The following is a 20352-nucleotide window of genomic DNA, read 5'->3' as shown; positions in this document are numbered from 1 at the left end:
CTATATCTGGCAGTGGATTTTCTCATCATTTTTCCAATGTAGACAAAACCTGGATGCTACAGAAATCTTAAGCATTACAAGCAGATAATACCTTTCCTGAATAGCTTGATTCTTCTGTTGCCCTTTGAGGAAAGGGGACAGTTTGGCTGTAATTCAATTGGAACAAATGCTTATGAAGCAACTGACAAAAAAGTATAGGAGTAGATTTATCATTTTGCTATGCAGGGTGATAAATAATTGCATCATTTCCAGCAAGCTGCAGTATATACTTGTGAGATGGTGGATTTCTCTCCAAGGTATAATCTCTGCAAAGAAGCATTAAACAGGGAATTGTGACAGACTGTAAGAATTGGTGGTTTCGTGCTTTGCTTTTTATTTTGTAACAGCCATGGTGGATACTTGTCATTACCTCTTCATTTTTATGTAGTATCCCCTAAGGAATGAATCAAGAGAAATGTTTCATTTTAGCTATTTGGACAATCATTCCAAATTTCCTGGGTCACAGAGTTTTGGTAGTTTGGAGGATAAAATTGCCTGACACTGAAGATAGAGATATTTCCTATCTTGCGTCTTAAACTCAGATTCTGCAAATACTAAAATGAAGCCTTTTAAAATTTGTCTTTTTTTACCCCATTTCCATTTAGTGATAGTCCCAATGCTGTCCATGAAGTGGAAAAGTGGTTACCACGACTGCACTCAGTTGTCATAGGACCTGGCTTAGGTAGAGATGAAGTTCTACTTGAGAATGCTAAGGTAATGTGCATACTGATGTTTTATTCTGTATCTTTATGTTGCATTTTATTAACCAATTTAATCTCTTTTACATGATTACCCAAATAGTTTTGATAGGGTTACTAAATAAGATTTAATAAAATATTGTTGACTTAAAATTACAGCTGTTAGTCACAGTCTTCTTTATGAAACTGTAAGCATCACTCTGAATTTTAGGCACCCATATGGTTGTTTTGATTTGCTTTTGGTTTGATTGTGAAAGTTGCTAATTAAGAAATAGATGTTGGCATCTCTAGATAAAGAGCTCCGTGTTTTCTTAAGTGCAAAGCACTTGTACTGTGAGAACATAAATATGAATTTGAGTTCCTGATTTTCAGAACCATATTCAACAACTTTACCAGGCAAGGTACCGAAGAACAGGGGCTGTGCCCTCTTGCAATAATCAGTAATACTCTCAATTATAAAATGTTGCAGATTTCTACCCTGGGTAAAGAGGTAGTCCTATTTTCTGCCAAGCCTTAGTGGAGAGCTGAAAACAGAAGCTTAGATAGTTCTGTACTCTAAATAATATGTACTTACACCATCTTCCAGATGATGTATTACTGTCAACACCTCTTTTTATGTTCAAAGTATATCTTTCAGTCTAATGTCAACCTTATTTTGTACAATTTTAACTTTTTTTCCTGAGAAGTTAGTACTGAATCAGTGGTACTAACAGGTGAAATTAATATAATTTACAGAAATGTTGATAGTTACACAGGGAAATTGCAAAATCAGGAGGCAAGAGGCTGGAGGCCATTCTATCCAAGTAGTTTAGAATACCTTGAGAGCTATGGAGGGTGGGTTTGCTGGGCCTTTGTTAGTGAAAGCTGCTGTTGGAGCTCTCTAATTCTAGCTTCTCTAATTCTCTTCCTGCTTCCAAGAGACGTTTGGTTTATCATATAGGGGTGCAAAATTATAAAGAGTGTGGATTCAGAAAGAAAGGAAAAAGAAGTTTATTACAGCTGATCAAGAAATCAAATTCTATTGTGAATGGAAAATTTCAACAGCAATTTTATTCTTTTTTGAAAGCTTCTAAAAAATTCTTTTTACTGAAAAAATTTTGAGCAGTAATTTTTCTTTTATTCTTGGGTGTGGTTTGTTTTTTTTATTTTTTCTAAAGGAAAACAACTTTAAACAAAAGAAGGATTAATTTAGAATATCTAATTATCTAACATAAGCTTCTTTTGTATCAGAATTCCAGCTGGGCTTTACAACTATCTGTCAGTGTCTGTATTACAGATTTATCTGGAAGAGTCCTTGATTGTATTTTATTTTTTTTTCCCATCATTGCTAAAAATAATTTTGTTTTATTAGTAAATTACAAGCATATTTTTACTTCAGCCTGGCTGTCTCCTGTGAGCTGGCTTAAAGTTAAAGAAACAAACCCAGCCAATGAAGACAATGTGTTTGGAAGTTACTTCATGCTAAAATATCAGGCCACATTTGTATGAGCTGTGGATCTGACCTTATTAATTTCAAGTCATGTTAAAACTCAAGTTCTTTGTCTTTGTTGTAAGTATGCAAGTGTTCATTAGTTACCCAGTGTTGGTTTTTAACATGTAACTGGGGACAAGTGAACCCTGGTTGCCTTCTTGGGGAAGACTGGTGCTTCTCTGTTCTGAGGAAAGGCTGAGTCTGTCCTTGCTTCAGCAGTGAGTTTTAAGCTTTGTATTCCTCTTCACCTTCAAGAAAAAAAGCAAGAGATGATGGCATTGCTATTTTTAACTTTTATAGGAGGCTGGCTTGGTATATAATTTTCAGTTGTCTCTTTAAGCTAACCTAAGCATGCTGTCGTATGAACACAGGGCTGAGATGTAGATTAGTGTCTGCATTTTGGTCAGGTTTTTGTATCAGCTTGGCAGTGATGAGGGGAGAGAGCTTCCCCTCTTCCTCCTCCTGCCCCATTAAAGTGCTGAGGTGTAGTGGTCTGTCACCTCTTTGATGCTGTTCTTATGTCAGTTCTTGTTAGTATTGTGCCAGCACACTGCCAATGAATGTCCTTGTCCAAACAGTCATGTGCTGGGGATGCTTTCCTCTTCTGAGCCTTGAGAAATGAAGATATTAATGCAGTAACCTGCAAATTTTGGTATAGAGCCCATGGACAGTGTTCTAGTGAATTATATAATTTATATTTTATAGCCTGAGTACTTGTTGACTAGATGGTGCATCTTCTCTCTCCAGGTCAAAGAATGCTTTACTTCCTCGGCATCTTGACTATGTCACCACCTTGTCTTATACTTGATGCCTGCAGTGTATGCACTGTGGCATTTTAGCTTCTTTTGAACAGTCTGATGGAAAAAAAAAAAGCACCTTGTGATCAGTTTCCTTTGAATATTTTTTTTATTCCCTTCAGAGCATAGTGGTAGTCTTTGACTATGTGCTTGCTAGCTTCTTGTGATTGTCTGGATTTGGCTGTAATTCCATCTACAAGCTCTGTTACAGGAAGCCGCTCTACAAGTTATACCCCTTTCTCATATGTCACTTGTGTGGGTCTGTGCCAAACCCTCACATGCTGTTCCTCAGTTGCCTGGGTTAGGGCTGATGATCTGTCAGAACTTTCTAGCCATGGGTTTGCAGGACCAGGAGCTTCAAGAGAATCTCTGAAAGCAAGCATTTGTTGGGTCCTAATAGCTGTGCAGCTGGATCCTATGTAGATGTGGCTATCCTAGTCTTGGCCTGGTTGCACCCTCCAACTCTGGAGCAAATAAACAATCCATGCTATCTATTTCTCTTCAGAGAAGGGGACAAAAACATATTTCTCCTCGCCTTCTCAGCTCTGGAGTGTGCAGATTGAAGCATCCCTGCTCCCCATTCTGCTTCCAACTTCCAAAATGCTGTTACCACGTTTGGTGTGGAACTTCTTGTAGACAACATCGGGCCATCTGTTTTTCCTCTTTCAGTGTCGATGATTGATTCTGGCCAGAAATGGTAGTACCATTACCTCTCCAAGTTCATCTCAGCTGATAATGCTGCTGGTGGTGGTTTAGACTGTTGAGAAAGAGTTTAGCTGCCATGTGGAAGCAAGGCCAAGGACCCTGTTAATGTCCTCTGCCAGTGTTTAGAAGCAGTTTATTTGCAAAGATATTGGATGTTCTTTTTTCACACAGCAGCAATATTACGTCCCTATAATATCTACCCACCACAGTGTTCTTCATTCAGACATTTGAGGGATGTTTGCACTTCTGATCTTAAACTGATCTGATTTTTCTTGTAGCATGAGACTTGGAAGTAGGGGAATTCTTGTCTGTGCTATCAAGAGCTTTTCCTCAGGTGCCCAGACAGAGCCCATTTGAAATTGTCTGTTTCAGGTGGATTCTGGTTCCACCTCAACTGAGTTCTCAGCGTTTCTGTGTTTGGTCAGTTGGAATAACTCCCCCCCCACCCCTTTCAAGCCTCATGCATTTACGATTTGGGCAACACTTCACAGCCCTGATAAATTGTGAGAACAGGACCAGGTGCTTCATTACGCTATCTGCACTGTTTTTTGCAAGATCAAGAGGACTACAGAATACAGAGCCACCTTTTGTTGTAGCAGTCTGGCAAAGTTAAATCTGCTGCTCTGGGCCTTGAGAAGCATTTTCTTCTTGGTATCTGAGCAGCCCCCTGGGTTCTTTTTATAGCAAGTCTAAGACACCTGAGAAGCATCCCAGGTTAATGCTGCAGTTGGTAGATAGTAGTATTGTCCATGGGACCTACTACCAAGTATGAATATGAACAACAGGATGTGTCTCTCTTTGGGGTAACTCAAGTTAGCAGAAGAATTTTACCAGAAACAGAATTCTTCAGTGTGTGTCACATGCATTTGCTTCTTGCCCTGTTCATACCCTCTGGAAAGTCCTCTGGAGGTTCTTGCTGTGGGTATTTAGCAGTTCATAGAGAAGTGAAGTAGTAACAAGGACATGCCACTTTCTGTCTGAGCCCTCAGCTAGATGGGATGAGGGAGACAGGGTCTTATGCCTGTGATACTGCACATGCATATGCACATGTACATGCACATGCACATGTACATGCACCCGCTGTGAGAATCTGTGTGTAAACCGTATTTTTCTCAGCCCTCACCCTATCCCCAATATTGATGCACATAGCACAGGTGGTATCCAGGGAAAAACTGCACTCTCAGTAGCCAAGCTTCATTGCTTTCAAACAGCCCAATGAGTGTCAGAATTTGTGGACCTCTTCACCTAAGGTGTAGCATTTTCTGGGATAGTATGCAGTTCTTTTCTGATGCTGGTACTGATGTGGATAAAGTTTGGGAGAGCCAGCTTGACACAGAGAGATCCTCTTCTTGTGCTAAGAACTACTGCTGTTTGTGCTAAGAACTGTTAGTATTCTGTGGCTTCCTTGCAAATCTCTTGATTAGAAAAACAGTTTTTGCAAATACGCTAGCAGGACCTTAAATACAGGTTTATGCAGCTTGCAAGCAGAATTTGTTTTCTAATGTATGTAATGGATCTTGATGAAAGTCATTCACAGTGAAGTGGGATGTTTATTTGCTTTCTGTTTATAGGCTTATATTGTTGTTTAACTTCATTTTGATACTTGTAAGCATTTGTAAGCAACATGCTGGAATTGGATACCTTTTCAACTCTTTCTGAGCACATTCAGCTAGAAATGGTAAAAAAGAAATTGGCAGCGATAAATTCCAGAGTTCATTTTCAGTTTATGTTTATTTGTTTTAAGACAAAACCCCAGCAGCTGACCATGAGTATCTTAAGCCAGGTCCAACATTAACATAATCAATGGTAAATTGGGAACCTCCTAGAATTTGCTTTCTGAGTGCAATCCTTCAGTGGATGAGACAGCATGAGAAAGCTTTGTGTCTTTTTTCTGGTTTAGATTTTTTACTTTGGAATAAACAGGATTATTGCTTAACTGGATTTGGATGTGTTTAGGGAAAACTGCAATTTTCCTCCAAGTTTGACAGCAAGGGATCTGCTTTGAATTCAGAGGGGGGAATCTACAAGTGGATCATTCTCTCTTTTTATTATTTGTAATGTAGAATGGAACAGTTTTGATTAGCTGGCATGTACAGCATCTTCAGCTTTTTTGGTTGTAACAACAGCTTTTAGCACTTCCCAAAGCACTTACTGTGCTTGATGATATAGTGGGGTACTCTTTAGAGTCCTTATCACCCTCTGCCTGGATTAAATTAAGTATTTACTTGTGCACCTGAAAAATCTGTTTTAGGAAACAGAGTCTAGCATGTAGTACTACAGTTAAAAGGCAAAAGACCTGGTTAAATTGAACGGAGCATAAACCATGACACAAAGAAGCTTATGTGTTTCAGAGAAAGGATGTTTGTTGCTGTTAGGTGACTCTTAATTCAAATAGTACAAATGGTGATCGTTTCTTATGTGAGATTTGTGAACTTAGTGGACTGATTAATGAACTAGTGGTAGTTATGCATACAGGGATATATGAAGTAAATCTCAGGCAATTAGGCTAGTTAAAGGTGATTTATATGAATCTTGTTCACAAAGTAAGATTTTGATTGTCTTTGCTGAGATCTGAAAGGAGGGTGAGTTCTTGGATCAGTTCATAGGAATGAAGGAAATCAGGTTTGAGTTCACTGCGTGTTTCCACCAGTGAGTAAATAGATAAATAAAGAGAACCCCAAAACAGATACTGAAAATACAGCTGTAATGTGAAAAATCTTAAACAGTGGAACTCCATTTTTTTTAATGATTTTTCAAAACCTTCTGTATCAAATACAAAATATTTTTTTTATTTGGGGAATAAAAGGAAAACTTCTCCCCTTGTCCCCTGCCAGCCCTGACTATGTATGGCCTTGAGCACAAGCCTGTGCTTGGGATATTTGCCTACCTCAAGCTGTGCAAGATTACAAACTTACGCTTGTCAAGGCCATTTTCCAAGCATCTCTGCTGCAGAGCTGCATCCTGACCTCTATTGCAGCTCAGTCCCTGCTAACTCTGCATTTATCCAGACTTGAAGCAAGGAATGCAGAAATGCTTCCTAGGGCTTTCAGTGCCTATTTGTGGGAATTGATTTGCAGTGTGTTGGGGTGGAACATATTTGTGCCTCCTGGGCACTTTGGAGGAGGAGTGTGCAGAAATACTTCCAGCTGCAGCATTTACAGGGAAAATTCTGCTGTTTCTTCCCTTTTATCTCTTTGTTCCAGACAGAACTGTGGATTCAGAATTGTTGTGTGAGAGCAGCATCCGTGTGGAAAATACAAGCAATTATAGGGGGCATTTCAATAGAAGTTTCTGATCCTAACTTTCAGTAGAGGGTTCTTTCATAAAAGGGGCTGCCACAGCTTTTTGATACTTTAAGGTGTTATGAGATGTAACCAGTGCCATGTTATGCACATTTGACTGTTTCTACCAAACCAGAGTATGTAATTACATACTTGGCATTTGCAGATTGCAGTAGAGTACACTGAAGGCAAGGTTATACTGCTACCTAAAATGTTTGGATGTCATCATGGTCCGTGCTATCTAGTATCATGGCATGCAGAAGCTTGAACTTCTTTTTGAGAACATAGATAAGGAATTTTGCAAAGACTAGGCCAAGACATGACTCTTGAAGGGACCTGGGAAATACAGTGTCTGTTGCTGGTGTCAGTGAAGTAAACTGTGCAAGGTAGAAAGATGACATTGTGATGCATCCTTTATGAAAATCAATTACTGTTGTGGGACAGATGTTGCTTTATATATGCTGTTGTCGTGGTTTTCTGTTTATTTCATTGTCCTTTACTAAAATGACTGGCTCTAATTTCCTGATTCTTCCCTTTGCAAACATCAAATGCTGAAGTTATTGTGCAGGTAAACCAAACGAGTTCACCAGTAAGAACAGAAATAGTGCTACAACTAATAATTAGATTGAAAGTCATTGCAGGCATTCTGCAACTAATCCACATCTAATTAAAAAAGCTGAGAAATGTATCCAGGTCAGGTGTGGGCAAAACTGTACATAATTGTCTTCTCCAAGGAGCTGTGGGGAACCACCTTGTATGCTATTGTCTACAGGCAGAGTAAATAGGATATGTGTGTTATTGCTGGCTCATGGGCTTGGGTGGAGAAGTCCAGGCTGACTGCAGAGTTTTGCAAAAGGCTGTGATGTGGATGCTTCTGGTGCCTCAGGGTGGCTGCTCTATGAAGACTTCATGGCTGATTAGATATCCTTTGATAGTACTTAGGAGGAGTTCCATAGCAATTTATTCCTCCCTCACGTGTTCCCTCCATTCCCCTCCTAGCTGTTTTTTGCAGCCAGAGTTTTGCACTGGCTCATTTTGGCCCATTCCCGTTTTCCATAATAATTATGGAAGTGTGCAAGAGTCCTGGATTTCCGTGTTAGTGCAGGTGAACCTTGTGTTTCATAGCACAGCTGCAGGGTATCAAATGGATAAATTGCGTAATGTTTTTCTGTATTACTGTGCTCTCCTTCAGCACACTTGTCCCTTCAACATATGTTCTCCTGTAATCCTTTCCAGCCTGAATTGTTTCTGATTTAATGTATGTGGTAGTCTGGTTGCAGTGGGATGAGTTTTCTGTTTTCTTTTGGTTTGTTTTTGTGGTGTTTTGGGTGTTTTTCCCCCATAAAGAAATAGAATTTGGCTTTGGGAATCTATTTTAAAATTCCCATGTGAAAGTTGGGACAGAGTGCAGTTATTTACTAAAATCAATGCATTACATTTCAAGGAATAGCTTCCATGATAAAATAATAAATTAAAACACAAAAATTCTTTGCACTTACTTTGTAAGTTTTCCTAATTGCAGTAAAGGGTTACCTTTACCCAGATAGAGCACTGGTTTCAGCTGTGACACAACTTTTTCAGTTCTTTCTGAGTAGGCTGCTTGCATACAAATCCTGGATGCCCAGTCAGAGGACAAAGATTTTTCAGGCAATTTTGTGTTTCAAGAGTAGAGTAGGAGTAGATTCAGGTTAATTTCACCCCCTTCTGGCTCTCCTCCCCTCAACCACCTCCACCAAAAATTGCAAAATCACTGAAATACTATTTTGGACATTCCTAAATGTCAAGTATTTGGTGCTGCTAACAAATGATAACTGTGTGGGAAGTTGTCCCATATACAACACCTTCATAGGATGTGTGAATCCCAGGTCATTTCCTCTTTGGCTTAATTAGGGTAGAAACTTAAACTGAGCTTTTCAGTTGTTTGGAGAGGAAGCTCTTGTTACAGATTTGTTCTAGTACGGTTCATCATCACTGATGTTAATCACAGCAGGCTGGATCCTGTTTCCCTTTTCACATCCAAATGTGGGCTGTAGAGCCACTGTTTCAGAGAGCCACCAAGTATTCAACCAACTGATATGAAGCAGAACATCTCTACCAAGGGACTGCCCACACCCCCTTATTAGAACTCTCTACATGAAAGGTAGGAGACTGAAATGTGGGTCTGACTCTGAATATTGTAGAGGAAGTACCCAAATTTCAGTCTTCAGTATCTTAGCTAACTGCTGTGGCTGTAGGTCATCAAGCTGGGTGACAGCAATGTGTCGCTGTTCTCCTCCTCATTGATCTCTCTGTTTTGTGACTAGGTGCTAAGTTTGCCCTGTGAGTCCAGTATCATTTCTTAGTAATTTTAATTGGCAGTGTTCTCTTCCAAATCCTTTCCCATATAAATAATTGTTACATTGGATAAAACTGAACAGATGGTTCTTGCTCATACATAGAATCCTATCAGAAACCGTTAAGTAAGTTTTGGTGTGAAAGTGGAGTTAGTCTTGAGCTGTATTAATTGTGTAATTGACAGTGAAGATTCTTCTGTATGCTACAAGTATTAACCAGGAAAGTCCATGCCAAGTATTGAGATATGGGTTCAGCTGAAAATTGATTTTTGCTTCCAGGAACAAAATACTCTGAATAGAGGATGTTGCCATTATTGCTGTAAACACCTCTTACGCGACTCACTTATTTTGGGTTTCTTTTTAATACAGTATCTCTAGTAATAGAGTGTTTAAAAGTGTGCTTAATCACTCCTCGTTCTTGGTGTCTAAAAATAAAGCAGTAAAGTGTCTCTGTTCTCTCTGTGATAGCTGAGGAAAGGCAGATATGTCTGTTGGTGATTGATCCCACCCTAAGTGTGGTGCCTAAGCTGTGTAGGATGAATTTCTCTCCAGTGGCCAGCTATTTGACCTTTAAATGGCAGCAGGTGAGGTGGGTCCTGTCCACAATCGATAGGGGACACAGGTTCTCCAGTGAATGTTGTGTGCTTCACATGGGTGGTTGTCTGCTTCTGCTTTACTATGGTTGCCAGATTACCAATTACCCTCCACAGAACTTCCTCTATGAGGTTCCCTGTCTGTCTCCAGGCAGCTTCTGTCTGAGTTTAAAGAAGAGGAAAGGAAAATAATCAGGGTAGTTTTCTGAGTTGGGTGATTTTTTCATTTGTTTAGCTGTCGGGTTTTTTGTGTGGGTTTTTTTTTTTTTTTTTGTTTGGTTTTTTAACAGAAATGAGGTTTCTAAGTAAGACAAAGGACTTTTTATCCCCTGATCCTTTGTTCTATAAGGAGAGAGAGGAAAAAAAAAAAAGCAAACATCACTCAACAATGTTAGATTAGGAACTTATACCTCAGAGACTCAGCACACAATGGATGTTGCTTTGCCAGTAGGTTTTACTTAGCAAGATGAAATTTCTCTTCAGAGGTCAAATGTCTCAGGATTGCGGAAGACATGCTGGAGTGGCAGGAACACAGAACGTTATTAGGAAGAAATGCCTTGTTTCTCTGGATAGTACCAGTGTTTCAGTCTTCCAGAAGCTATTTACTTGTACATATACTTTCATGCTTTGTAACTTCCACCTTTTAGGTTTTTTTCCTGTACTTGCATCCTTTTGGTGGATAATGGATCTTCAGGATTCTTGATTTAGCATGTTGTTACAGATACATACAGACAAAAAGTGAAATTCTAGCCAGTAGTTAAAATGATAGTTACGAGGAAACATGAAAAGATGTAAAACAGTAACAGCAACAGCCAGACATTAACTGTTTCAGGAACAGAAGTTCCTTTGGTTGCTCGTAATACATTTAAGAGTATGATTTGAAAGGGTAAGGACTTTGGTGATTCTGTGTCTTCCCTCAGATTTCCTTAAGGAATCTGTTGGGGAAATCTTTTATGGCTTTAAAAACTGAAGTGTCATGAAAGACTGGTTTACTAAAGTTGACATACTAGAATAAACTGGTGATTCATGTTAGTGGGAAGTGGAGCAGTAATCGGTTTAAGTACTGAAGGAGTTTGGTGATGCTGCTAATGTACAAGAATATTCTAATTAAAAGCAGTTAGAAAATGAGGTTGCAGTAAATGGTATTTATATCTTCAAAAATTGGGGGAGAATGATCTCAATGCTTTCTTACATGCTATCCTGTTAACCTCTGGGGCTCAGTAGGTAGCAGTAAGATAGCTAATCAGAAGAGCTTAGTGTGGTTCAAAAATAATTGGGCTGTTGGATGTATAATACTAATTTATACAAAAAACAACAAACCATAAACCTGCTTGCTAGATCAACAGCCTTATTTTGTTATAACCAAGCGAATCAAATTAAACACAATTGTTAATGAACTTAACTCAGCAGGGGCAAAGCAGTACAGCTTCTGTGAAGAAAAACTGAGCTATGTACATCTGTGCAGATTAAAGTTAATGAATAAAGAAATGACTCTGTCTCGTAAATTTCTTAAAAGCTTTGAAAGTAAGGCTCTGTGATTTTCAGTATGGCACAGCTAATTGTAGGTATGCTTTAAGATTCCATCCTTGCACAGCTGTTAAATATAGTTATTCATAAACTTGAATAGTTGAGTAGCAGTTGAATGGCATGAGTTGTGTAAAATCTGCAATTGGTTCAGAATTATCCAGGGACGTGGATGTAGGAGGAAACTTCTGGTGCTTGTTCCCTTGGGATCCCAAGGAGGGTGGGCAGTCAGTCTGTGACACACAGCTCAAGCTGAGGCTTGTGCAGGCATGTATGTGTGTCATGGAAACGGTTTTATTCTGTAGCAGCTTCTAATGTAGCTGCAGCGGTGTGTTGAGACAAGCCCTCAAGCTTGGAGCAGCAGGTAGTGTATCACTCTCACGCTTCCAATGTGTGAACAGTCCTCAAACAAACAAAAGCAGTGTTAGGCTGAAGCACACTGCTCTAAGTTCTGGTCCATTTAAAAACAGAAGGGAAGGATTTCTACTGGTATTGGAAAAATCAGAATCAAGTAGGAATGAGTTTGTGAAGATGTGCATATTCCATAATAAATAATTTGCAGGAAGTGAGGTGGGCAGTATTTATTTTGACCACAATACAAGAACAGAAGGATGTTCAATACTGTGAACATTCATTAAAAGCTGCTTCCTTGTTTCTTACGTAATTGCTAACCTGTGGAGCTCAGTGCCATATGACAGCTAAACTCAAGAGCTTAATAACATTCAAAACTAATTAGACTTTTGGATGGATACCATCCTCTGTTATCTTCTACAGGAAAAAGATGAACTCTCCAGCTTCAAAGACAAGTTGATAATGACCAGCATTCAAAAAACTTGACTGTCAGCCATTGCTCATTAAAAAAACTTGAGTATCAGTTGTTGCCACTGTTCAGTTAGGAGAGAGAACAGGACAAGGGCAGACAGTCTGCTAGTAGATGCTGCTTGCTGAAAAAACAGTTCTGCCACTGGTCTGTTGAATGGCCCACCTTGGTTTTGTTTTGAAAGTATAAAACCTCCAGGACCATGAGTGAAGTGACATGTCTTATGTACTGCTTGTCTCGGGTTGTTTGTTTGTGCATGCACACAAATATTATAGTTATTTGTAGATTTATATCATGGCAACACTCACCTGTATTTATTCTTATTTTTTTAATTGGAGATGCATATTTACTGTGTGTGACTGATGTTGGCATTACATGCCTTCTGCAGAAGGGAGAGTGAGTAAGATAGCTTGCTTGTTTGCATAGCAACACTAAGGCGTCAGTTATGGAACCCCTCTTGACACTGCTTATACTTGAACCAGGGAGAGAACGATGTAGTTGTAAAATTACCAGTTGATACCAGGATGTTTTACATTAGTTTGCAGAATATAACTGATTGTTTTAAATTTTTGCTTTGTATAAACAACTTACATGGTAAGATTTATTATGTGAATTTGGTTTGGATTGTAAGAGATTTAAATTAACAAGCACCTTAAAGTTGTCTTCATTTTTTTGCAGAATATCATAGAAAAATCAAAAGTGAAAGGAATTCCTATCATTATCGATGCTGTAAGTATTTTCTTGATTCAGTCAGTGACTTGATATATAAGAATCCATTAAGTAAATGTTCTTACTGGTTGTTGCAGGATGGACTGTGGCTTATCTCCCAGCAGCCTTCCCTAATTCAAGGCTACCAGCGAGCTATTCTTACTCCAAACTATATGGAGTTTAGTAGACTGTATGAAGCCATGGTGAGCAATTTTCCTTTTTTATATTTAAGTACATGCAAGTTCAGTCTTTTAGTCCTTAAAAATAAACAACTTATTACTGGCTTGAACATTTTGTGCTGTTTCTTATATGCAGAATAAACATTCTCTGGGGTTTTACAGAAGACTTTTTCTTATATACTTTTTGGCACTGCAATGGGTATAGGAAAAAAATACCTGGAGAGACTGATAGTACTGCTTTTTGTTTCTTCCCCCATACATATGATGAAGTAGCAGGTGTTAGAATATGTTGTTCTAGTAGTAAAATATGTACTGTGTATTGTATTCTTGTGTTGTAGCTTAGAGACCCCGTAGACAGTAGTGATCATCATGGATGTGTATTAAGACTCAGCCAAGCTATGGGGAATTTGACAGTTGTTCAAAAGGGAGAAAGAGATCTTATTTCAGATGGAGAGAAAGGTAAGTGAAGCCGTTTGATTTCAGCAATATGATTGTTTTGTTTTGCTTGCTTTCAGTCCAGTGGTTGGACAGTACTCTGTGAAGATTGAATGGGAGGGGTGGCTTTGCGGGTCACATTTAGATGATTTGTGTGAATTGATATTTTAAGAGTGCGACTTACTTGCTGAAAAAAAAAAGGTTGCTGATTTTATTTCTTACTTAAATGGGTGTAACTTATCTTTTATATTACACAGGTATTGAGATACTGATTTTTCAATCTTTGAACTGTTTTAAAATCCTTAGGTGAAATGGTCTATGTCATTGCTAAATTGGTGCAGAATAATATTGTTGTTTCACCATGTATCAGTGTGCATGAAAAACAAAGATGTCTTGAGGTTCATGGGGCTGTAGATCAGCATGTACAATATGACTTGTGCATTAGCCCTGACAATTAAAAAAAAAATCAAATTAACTCTAGATTGCCATTACAGCTTTTTAAACCAGTCACTCATATGGTTAAAATAATAAATAAGCTGCCTGTGTGATGCTTTTTATACTGATCATTTACTGTGATCAGTATAAAATGAATTAATGAGTGTGCCTTCATTGCATTTTGACTATGTGGCTTTATTTCACGTACATAACAAGCAGCAGCTCTGCTTCTAATTACTTGAAATGCTAATTTCTGATAAATGTTTATGCCACTTCCAAACTGTTTCATATATACAGTCAATTTTTCATTACTGGGAGACATGTGAGTCTTTTGTAACAGAAAAACAGATGTAATACGACAACTGGTTTGTTCAGAGCCACCTTCTACGTTACCCCCATTAGTACAGATAATATAACAGACTGTGAAGCAAGCTGGGATAGATAGATCTATCTACACTGATACTAAATCATATAGTTACGCCTATATGGTGAAGGACTTGGGTTGATCATACAGTACCCAAGTTGCCCTGCATGAAATCTGCTGTCACATTTGCACCCATAGCAGAGTTGGTTTGTAACCTTCGACAGTCAAGTCAGGCTTAAGGAAGGATGAACTCTGTCAGAAGATAAAATAACCTGGCTCTAGTTTATGCCAGCTAAAGAGCTTTAGAGCACAGTGGTGTATTTTCTTTCTCTGTTTTTATGTCAACAATGTTCTTTTTATGCAAGATTGTTGCTTTTTTAATGAATGTTGGGAAAACTAGGTGAGTGCTTTAGATTGGGCACATTACCTGCTGGTGTCTCAGATCTCCTCCTGAGCTGTTACTCTTCAGATATGTGTACCCCACCATTGATGGAGAGAAGGGACACTGTCTTCATTGTCTCTTGTCATGCAGGGTTCAAAACAAAAGGGAACAACTGAACCTCTTTCCAGTTTCAGTTTTTGGTGTTCAGGTGTGGCACAAGTTCCATGTATGTCTTGTGTGCTTTTGGGGGGCTTTCTGTTGGGTTTAATTTTTTCTGACCTTGTTCTTTGTTGTGTTCTGATCTCTTTTTTTCTCTTAGTTAAGTGGCTTTTTTATTTGAAATAGAAACAGTTCTGTGCCTTTATAGCAGTTGTTTGATGTCCAGCTATAGGCTGCTTTCTTGTTACTTTGCTTCTGTCACTGATGCCTTCTCTCTCCTGGATAACAGACATTACAGGCAGTGCTGCTGAGCTGTAAAGAAGCAGTTGGCAGGTTTAATACAGGTTATAATGTCTGTTACACTGTTTTTAGGGCTGTTGTTTGCAAGAAGGTTCCTGAGAATTTTGCAGAAAACTATAGACTTCATCTTCCTTCTAATAAGTATGTTCTTTGGGTCTGGGAGTTACTGTCCATCATTCTTTTAAAAGCTGCTTAAATGCAAAATCACGTTGAGAAAGGAGATTCTACTACCTGCTCTGTGCCACAACACAGAACATGTTGTGTCACTGACCCTGAATTCTGTCCCAGGTTTTTTGCTCTGAACATTTTCATCTGTTTGTTCTTCTGATCTTATGTAAGTTTTTTTCAGCTATGACAGCATGCATCATGATTCCAGTTTGAGGGAAGTCCAGATCTTTGGATCAGGCTAATGTCCTCTGAGCACAATCAAATACTATGAAAAAATCTGTGTACTCCTCTTGCCTTTGTTTTTATTGTCATCATCTGTTCATAGTGCTTAACCTGTACCTGTTTTCAGACATTTCCTGCCTGAGCTCATGTACTTAGCATGTTGATACTGGAGTTTCCATACATGAATTTTAAACTTTCTCTTTCGGGAATATACTGCATGCCTAGTTTCTGGAAAAAAAAACCAAACAAATGGGGGGGAGCAGGGGGAGGAAGGGTGGGAATTAAAAAGAGTAAGTCTTAATGCACTCCAGGAAAATCAGAAGCTGCAAACTTAACTATGTAGCTTTAGTGTTCTGTTCTTGGCTGTGGTGAAAGGAAGGCTTTTTGAGGGTACAGGCAAGACTGGCTTGGTGAATACTTTATAGCTTAGAGTGACTGTAGTGTTATTTTTATTCATGAATCTGTAGTGAATTCAGTAAACAGTTTTCTTCTGTTAGTTGAAGACAGAAAAGGTTATCAGGTGATTTGATAGCTGGAAGTACAGGTGTTGGTGAAGGACTACTGTTGGCAGATAACTGTAGTCTTAAGCAGACAAGCACAATAAATGATTGGAAGCTGAAGCTTAATAAATTCACATTAAAAGTAAGGCAGAGAAATTAGCTATGACAATAACATGCCTAGGACTCTGATAGATGCCAAGCTTTGAAGTGGCTGAACACCTTTGAGGTTTTGTTTTACAGATCAGAATAGATGGTGCAGGTGGCTCCTTACGACCTTAAAATCAGCACTGCATCACATACCTGGCCTCTGTGAAATCAGCAACAGTCCTCCACTGTAAAGGAGGTTTTCTTAAAATTTGTCTCCATTTCAGTTGAGCTGCCAGCTGCCCTGTAAACGTAATCACCAAGTTAAGTTTTATATACTGTTTTTCTCTTTCCTTTTGCAATTTCACATTATAGCTTGGCCTACAGTTGTTGATTTCCTGCTCTACAAAGATGAGCTTCACCATGCTCTTGGTAGGTGATATCAGTGCCATCACTGACCAGGGTAGGAATGAGTACTCAGCCTGTGGGTAAAAGGTAAGTCAGCTTTTATTCATTATGGCACAGCTCTCTAAGGCTTTATTTTTATTATTCTTTGGAGAACTGGTCAATAATAAAGTGTGGTTATACCAGTCTTAGTTCCTAACATGTTTAAAATTTGGTTAGGTCCTTGAAGATTATGAATCTTTGGTTTTAAATGATAAAATGAATTTTTCTGTATTTTCCCAGCACCTGTGTTTACTATCTCCTCCCTTCCAAAAGACAGACTTTATGGGTAACCAGAGCACTGCTGCCTGGGACTACTTTTACCTGGAGCCAATAGCCAGACATAGTTTCTCTCCAGTTGCCCAGCTGCAGCTGTGGTCAAGAGAAGCAAAGCAGGGTGTGAGAGGACTTATTAAGTACTGAATAAGGGGTGAAAAAGCCAACTCTTGCCACAAATCCCCAAGCAATACTTCTGATTTCTGCCATTCAGTCCCCATACAGCTGGAAAGGAAGCTGTTCAGTGCTTGTCAGTCCCTGGCTCACTTGGGTAAAAGCTGTTACAGTATCTGGCTGCCTGGCAGATTTTGCCTAGTTTTTTAGCTGAGAGGCAGCACCTTCATCTCCACTCCTGCTTCTGCAGAGTGAGTGAAACAGGGAGGTCTTGGTTCATGCCCATTGTGCTGCTGTGCTTTCCATTGCTTGCACAGCCCGGCCTGGGGTCTCCCTGTCACTGCTCACCTGTCATCACATCACATCTCTGGCTACTGCACCTATCTAAGAATGTAATGTAAAATTTGGATCATTTTCACTTAGACTGCCTGTTGTCTTGCATTCAAGGACCTATCTAAGTTTTGAAAGTGTGATTGGGGAATATTAAAGTATAAGCACCCTTTATTTAAAAGCCAACTTACATTTTCCACATCAGTTGAGTGTTTTCTTCAGCCAGAGTCCTTAATCTTGGTTTCCCTGTCTGTATGTTTCTGGGAGTCCACAATCTCCAGCTAAATGCTTTTGTGAGCTAACTTGCAAAAGGAAAAAGATAAATTGCTTACTAGTCTGAGTATATGCCAGATCACATATATATGTATTGGTAAAAGATTCTACTCAAGATCTGACAATGGTCTAAACCCGAGTCTTGCATTTGGTGGAGAAAAATGGTCTTTGATAGCTTATTTTTCATAGAAAATGGAAATCTTACTCCTGCTTAATTGAAAGGCTTATTTGTTGTTGTGTGGGGTAGCTGATGTAGGTGATCCAGTCCAGTTGGATGATAGCAGAAGTCAGAATGGTCGTATCTTACAAACACAGATTCCTGAGGACATTAGGATAAGTGTAATACTCCTGCTCTGTGAGAGGAAAACAAGTGCAAGGAACTTGTTCAGAATGCCCAAGATTCAAGAATTAAAGTTTAATCTCCAGGCTGTCTTTTGGTCTTCCGTCTCAGAAATGTGGCATTTCACATAGGCTCTTCAGTCTTCTTTATCATCATCAGTATTACGTGTTTAGCCTTGACTAGCTAGCCCATGTTTCACATTCTGTGTTCTAAATACAAACACAAAAAAAATGAGTCCCTGGGTTGGTTTGTTTTCACATTGTGAAACAAGAAAACACAGACATATGTTACTTTTTATACTATATAGGTCTTTGGTTTTCTAACTGTAGTGTCTGGGTGCTAGCGTTGTAAGTAGGGCCTCCTGTAAAGCCGTATCAGAATTACTGCTTGCCAGCTAACTGGTAGTGCTTGATCTCAGCAATACTAAATGCTGATATTTTTTTTTTTTTCCCTTCAAAGCAAGGACAGCTATTTTCAGTTACATAACAGGCTTCTAATAAAGCATACAATACCCATAAATGGGTCATTCTTCTGTGCTTTGATCTGCCAGCACAGTTTGGGCTGGGAGTTCTTTCAGCTTAAAACTTGCTGGCAATGGTATAGTTAAGTGTGACACCATGATCTGAATGCTTCCCCAAATGCTGACATTAATCTTATCTTTAGGGAGTGCTGAAAAGGGAGTGATGGTAACTTATTTTATGGCCTGAAATGTGTTAAACATAGAGCTACAAAATTACTTGGTCGTAGTTGCCTAGAAGTCTGGGGCAGAATTCTGAGTTGTGTGGAGCCTGAAACTCTTGAACTTTCACTTTCTGATACTCTGTCAGTATGACAGCCTTCAGTATTTTGTTTCTGTGGCACTCACACTTCAGTGCAGATTGTTTCCATGGACTTAGGCAAGCAAGAAGTGCCAGTGACTGTATGTGAGGGACGTGTTGTATTTGCTGCGTAGGGCTTTGGCAATATTTTCGTGCTGTTTAGTTGCTGAGACTATGTTGAAACTGTTGAATAGGGCTGTGCTTGTTCTGACTCTAGCAGATATCCTTGCTATAATTCAGTGATTTCTTCAATGATGACATTTTTGTCTAGCCTTTTCCTATTACAGTAGGTGTATGCTCCATGGGAAAGTGGTAGGGAGCTGCTTGGTTTTTACTTTTCAGAAAGTTACTTACCATAAATCAGTTTTCATTAAAAGACATACAGTATGTTTGGTTGGGAGGGGGGTTATTCATCACCCTGTGAAATGACATTAGATTTGGTTGCCCAGACCTATTAAAAACCAAAACAAGACACCCTGCCCTGAGAGCCAGTTTTGACCTCCATTGGTTGCATGTTTCTCTCGCATAAGGTCTGTCAGTTGAACTGAATATGAACCTCTCCATTATTTTGGTTTGGACTGGTGTCAGACTAATTGACCTTAAGTGGTCCTGGTTGCTGCCTTTCAACATAGGTTGTGGTGGGTTTGGTCTTTGCAGTTTTCCTGTTGTCCAGCATTCCATTGTCTTGGTCTCCTCAGCTATTCCAGGAACTACACTTTCTAGGTTTCCTGATGTATGTGTTCATCCCTAGTCAAATGTGGTAAAGCTTCACTGGGCAATGGACTGAAAAATACATGTAAATACATCATTCTGCGTGTCTGCAGGGAATAGAACTGCCCGCCTTCTCAGCATCATCCCTGACTATTCAGTCATGTCCATCTAATCAGGGTCTTGTAACATTGACACTGCTCAGTGCAGCATACAAGGACGTGACCCCCATGGTCCTTAAAGATCTGCTTGAGCTGTCATTGCAGTCAGTGGGTCACAGACATTTAATGGGGATGCTGGATTTGGGGGACTGGGAAGACAGGAGGTTTGTTTTTGTTGTTGTAGGAGAAGACTGGGAAAAGCATCAGGGAAACTTTGTGCTTTGCAGATCTGGCAGTGTGCCAGTTGGTCTTGATGGGCGTGTGGGATTCCTTCTTTCCTTTGAAAAGCTCTTAACAGTGATTGTAGTTCAGAGGAGTTTTTCATTCTTTTTCCTGTAGCCTGTTGTAATGTTCATCATCCTTTTGTTTTGAGATGTTCTTTGAGGAGCTGAGCACAGGCGCTGCCCATGCGTTACACCTTTCCCCCCTTGTTCAGGTGAATTTCCTGTAGCTCTGCTTCTTTGAAGGTATTGCATGGATTTGTTTTCCAGCATCTCTGCAGAGTACAAAGGCCTGCTCTTGTCGCCTGTGAGGTATTTCTGCACATATTTGAGACTTACTTTGAAAAAACCCCCCAAACAAAAGACCACTTCTTTCTTTCTTTTTTTTTCTTTTTCATTTTCTTTTTTTTTTTTTTTTTTTTTTTTTTTTTGGTAGCGGGGTGTTATAATTGGCCTGCTTTGAGGAGATC

General features: G+C 39.3%; 1 protein-coding gene across 9 annotated transcripts in view; it reads left to right on the top strand.

The window, feature by feature from the left end:
- The window catches only part of NAXD (NAD(P)HX dehydratase), a 50552-nt gene that overhangs the window by 23352 nt on the left and 6848 nt on the right, over positions 1 to 20352 (top strand). For all 9 annotated transcript variants that reach the window (XM_065677916.1, XM_065677922.1, XM_065677917.1 and 6 more), the window contains 4 exons: positions 645 to 753; positions 12940 to 12990; positions 13068 to 13172; positions 13487 to 13607. In XM_065677916.1, the coding sequence (XP_065533988.1) occupies positions 645 to 753; positions 12940 to 12990; positions 13068 to 13172; positions 13487 to 13607 (386 nt within the window). The remainder of the gene's footprint in view (positions 1 to 644; positions 754 to 12939; positions 12991 to 13067; positions 13173 to 13486; positions 13608 to 20352) is intronic.

The sequence above is a fragment of the Lathamus discolor genome, chromosome 4, assembly GCF_037157495.1.
Source record: "Lathamus discolor isolate bLatDis1 chromosome 4, bLatDis1.hap1, whole genome shotgun sequence".
NCBI lineage: Eukaryota > Metazoa > Chordata > Aves > Psittaciformes > Psittacidae > Lathamus > Lathamus discolor.
This window is presented reverse-complemented; position numbering and strand designations above follow the sequence as displayed.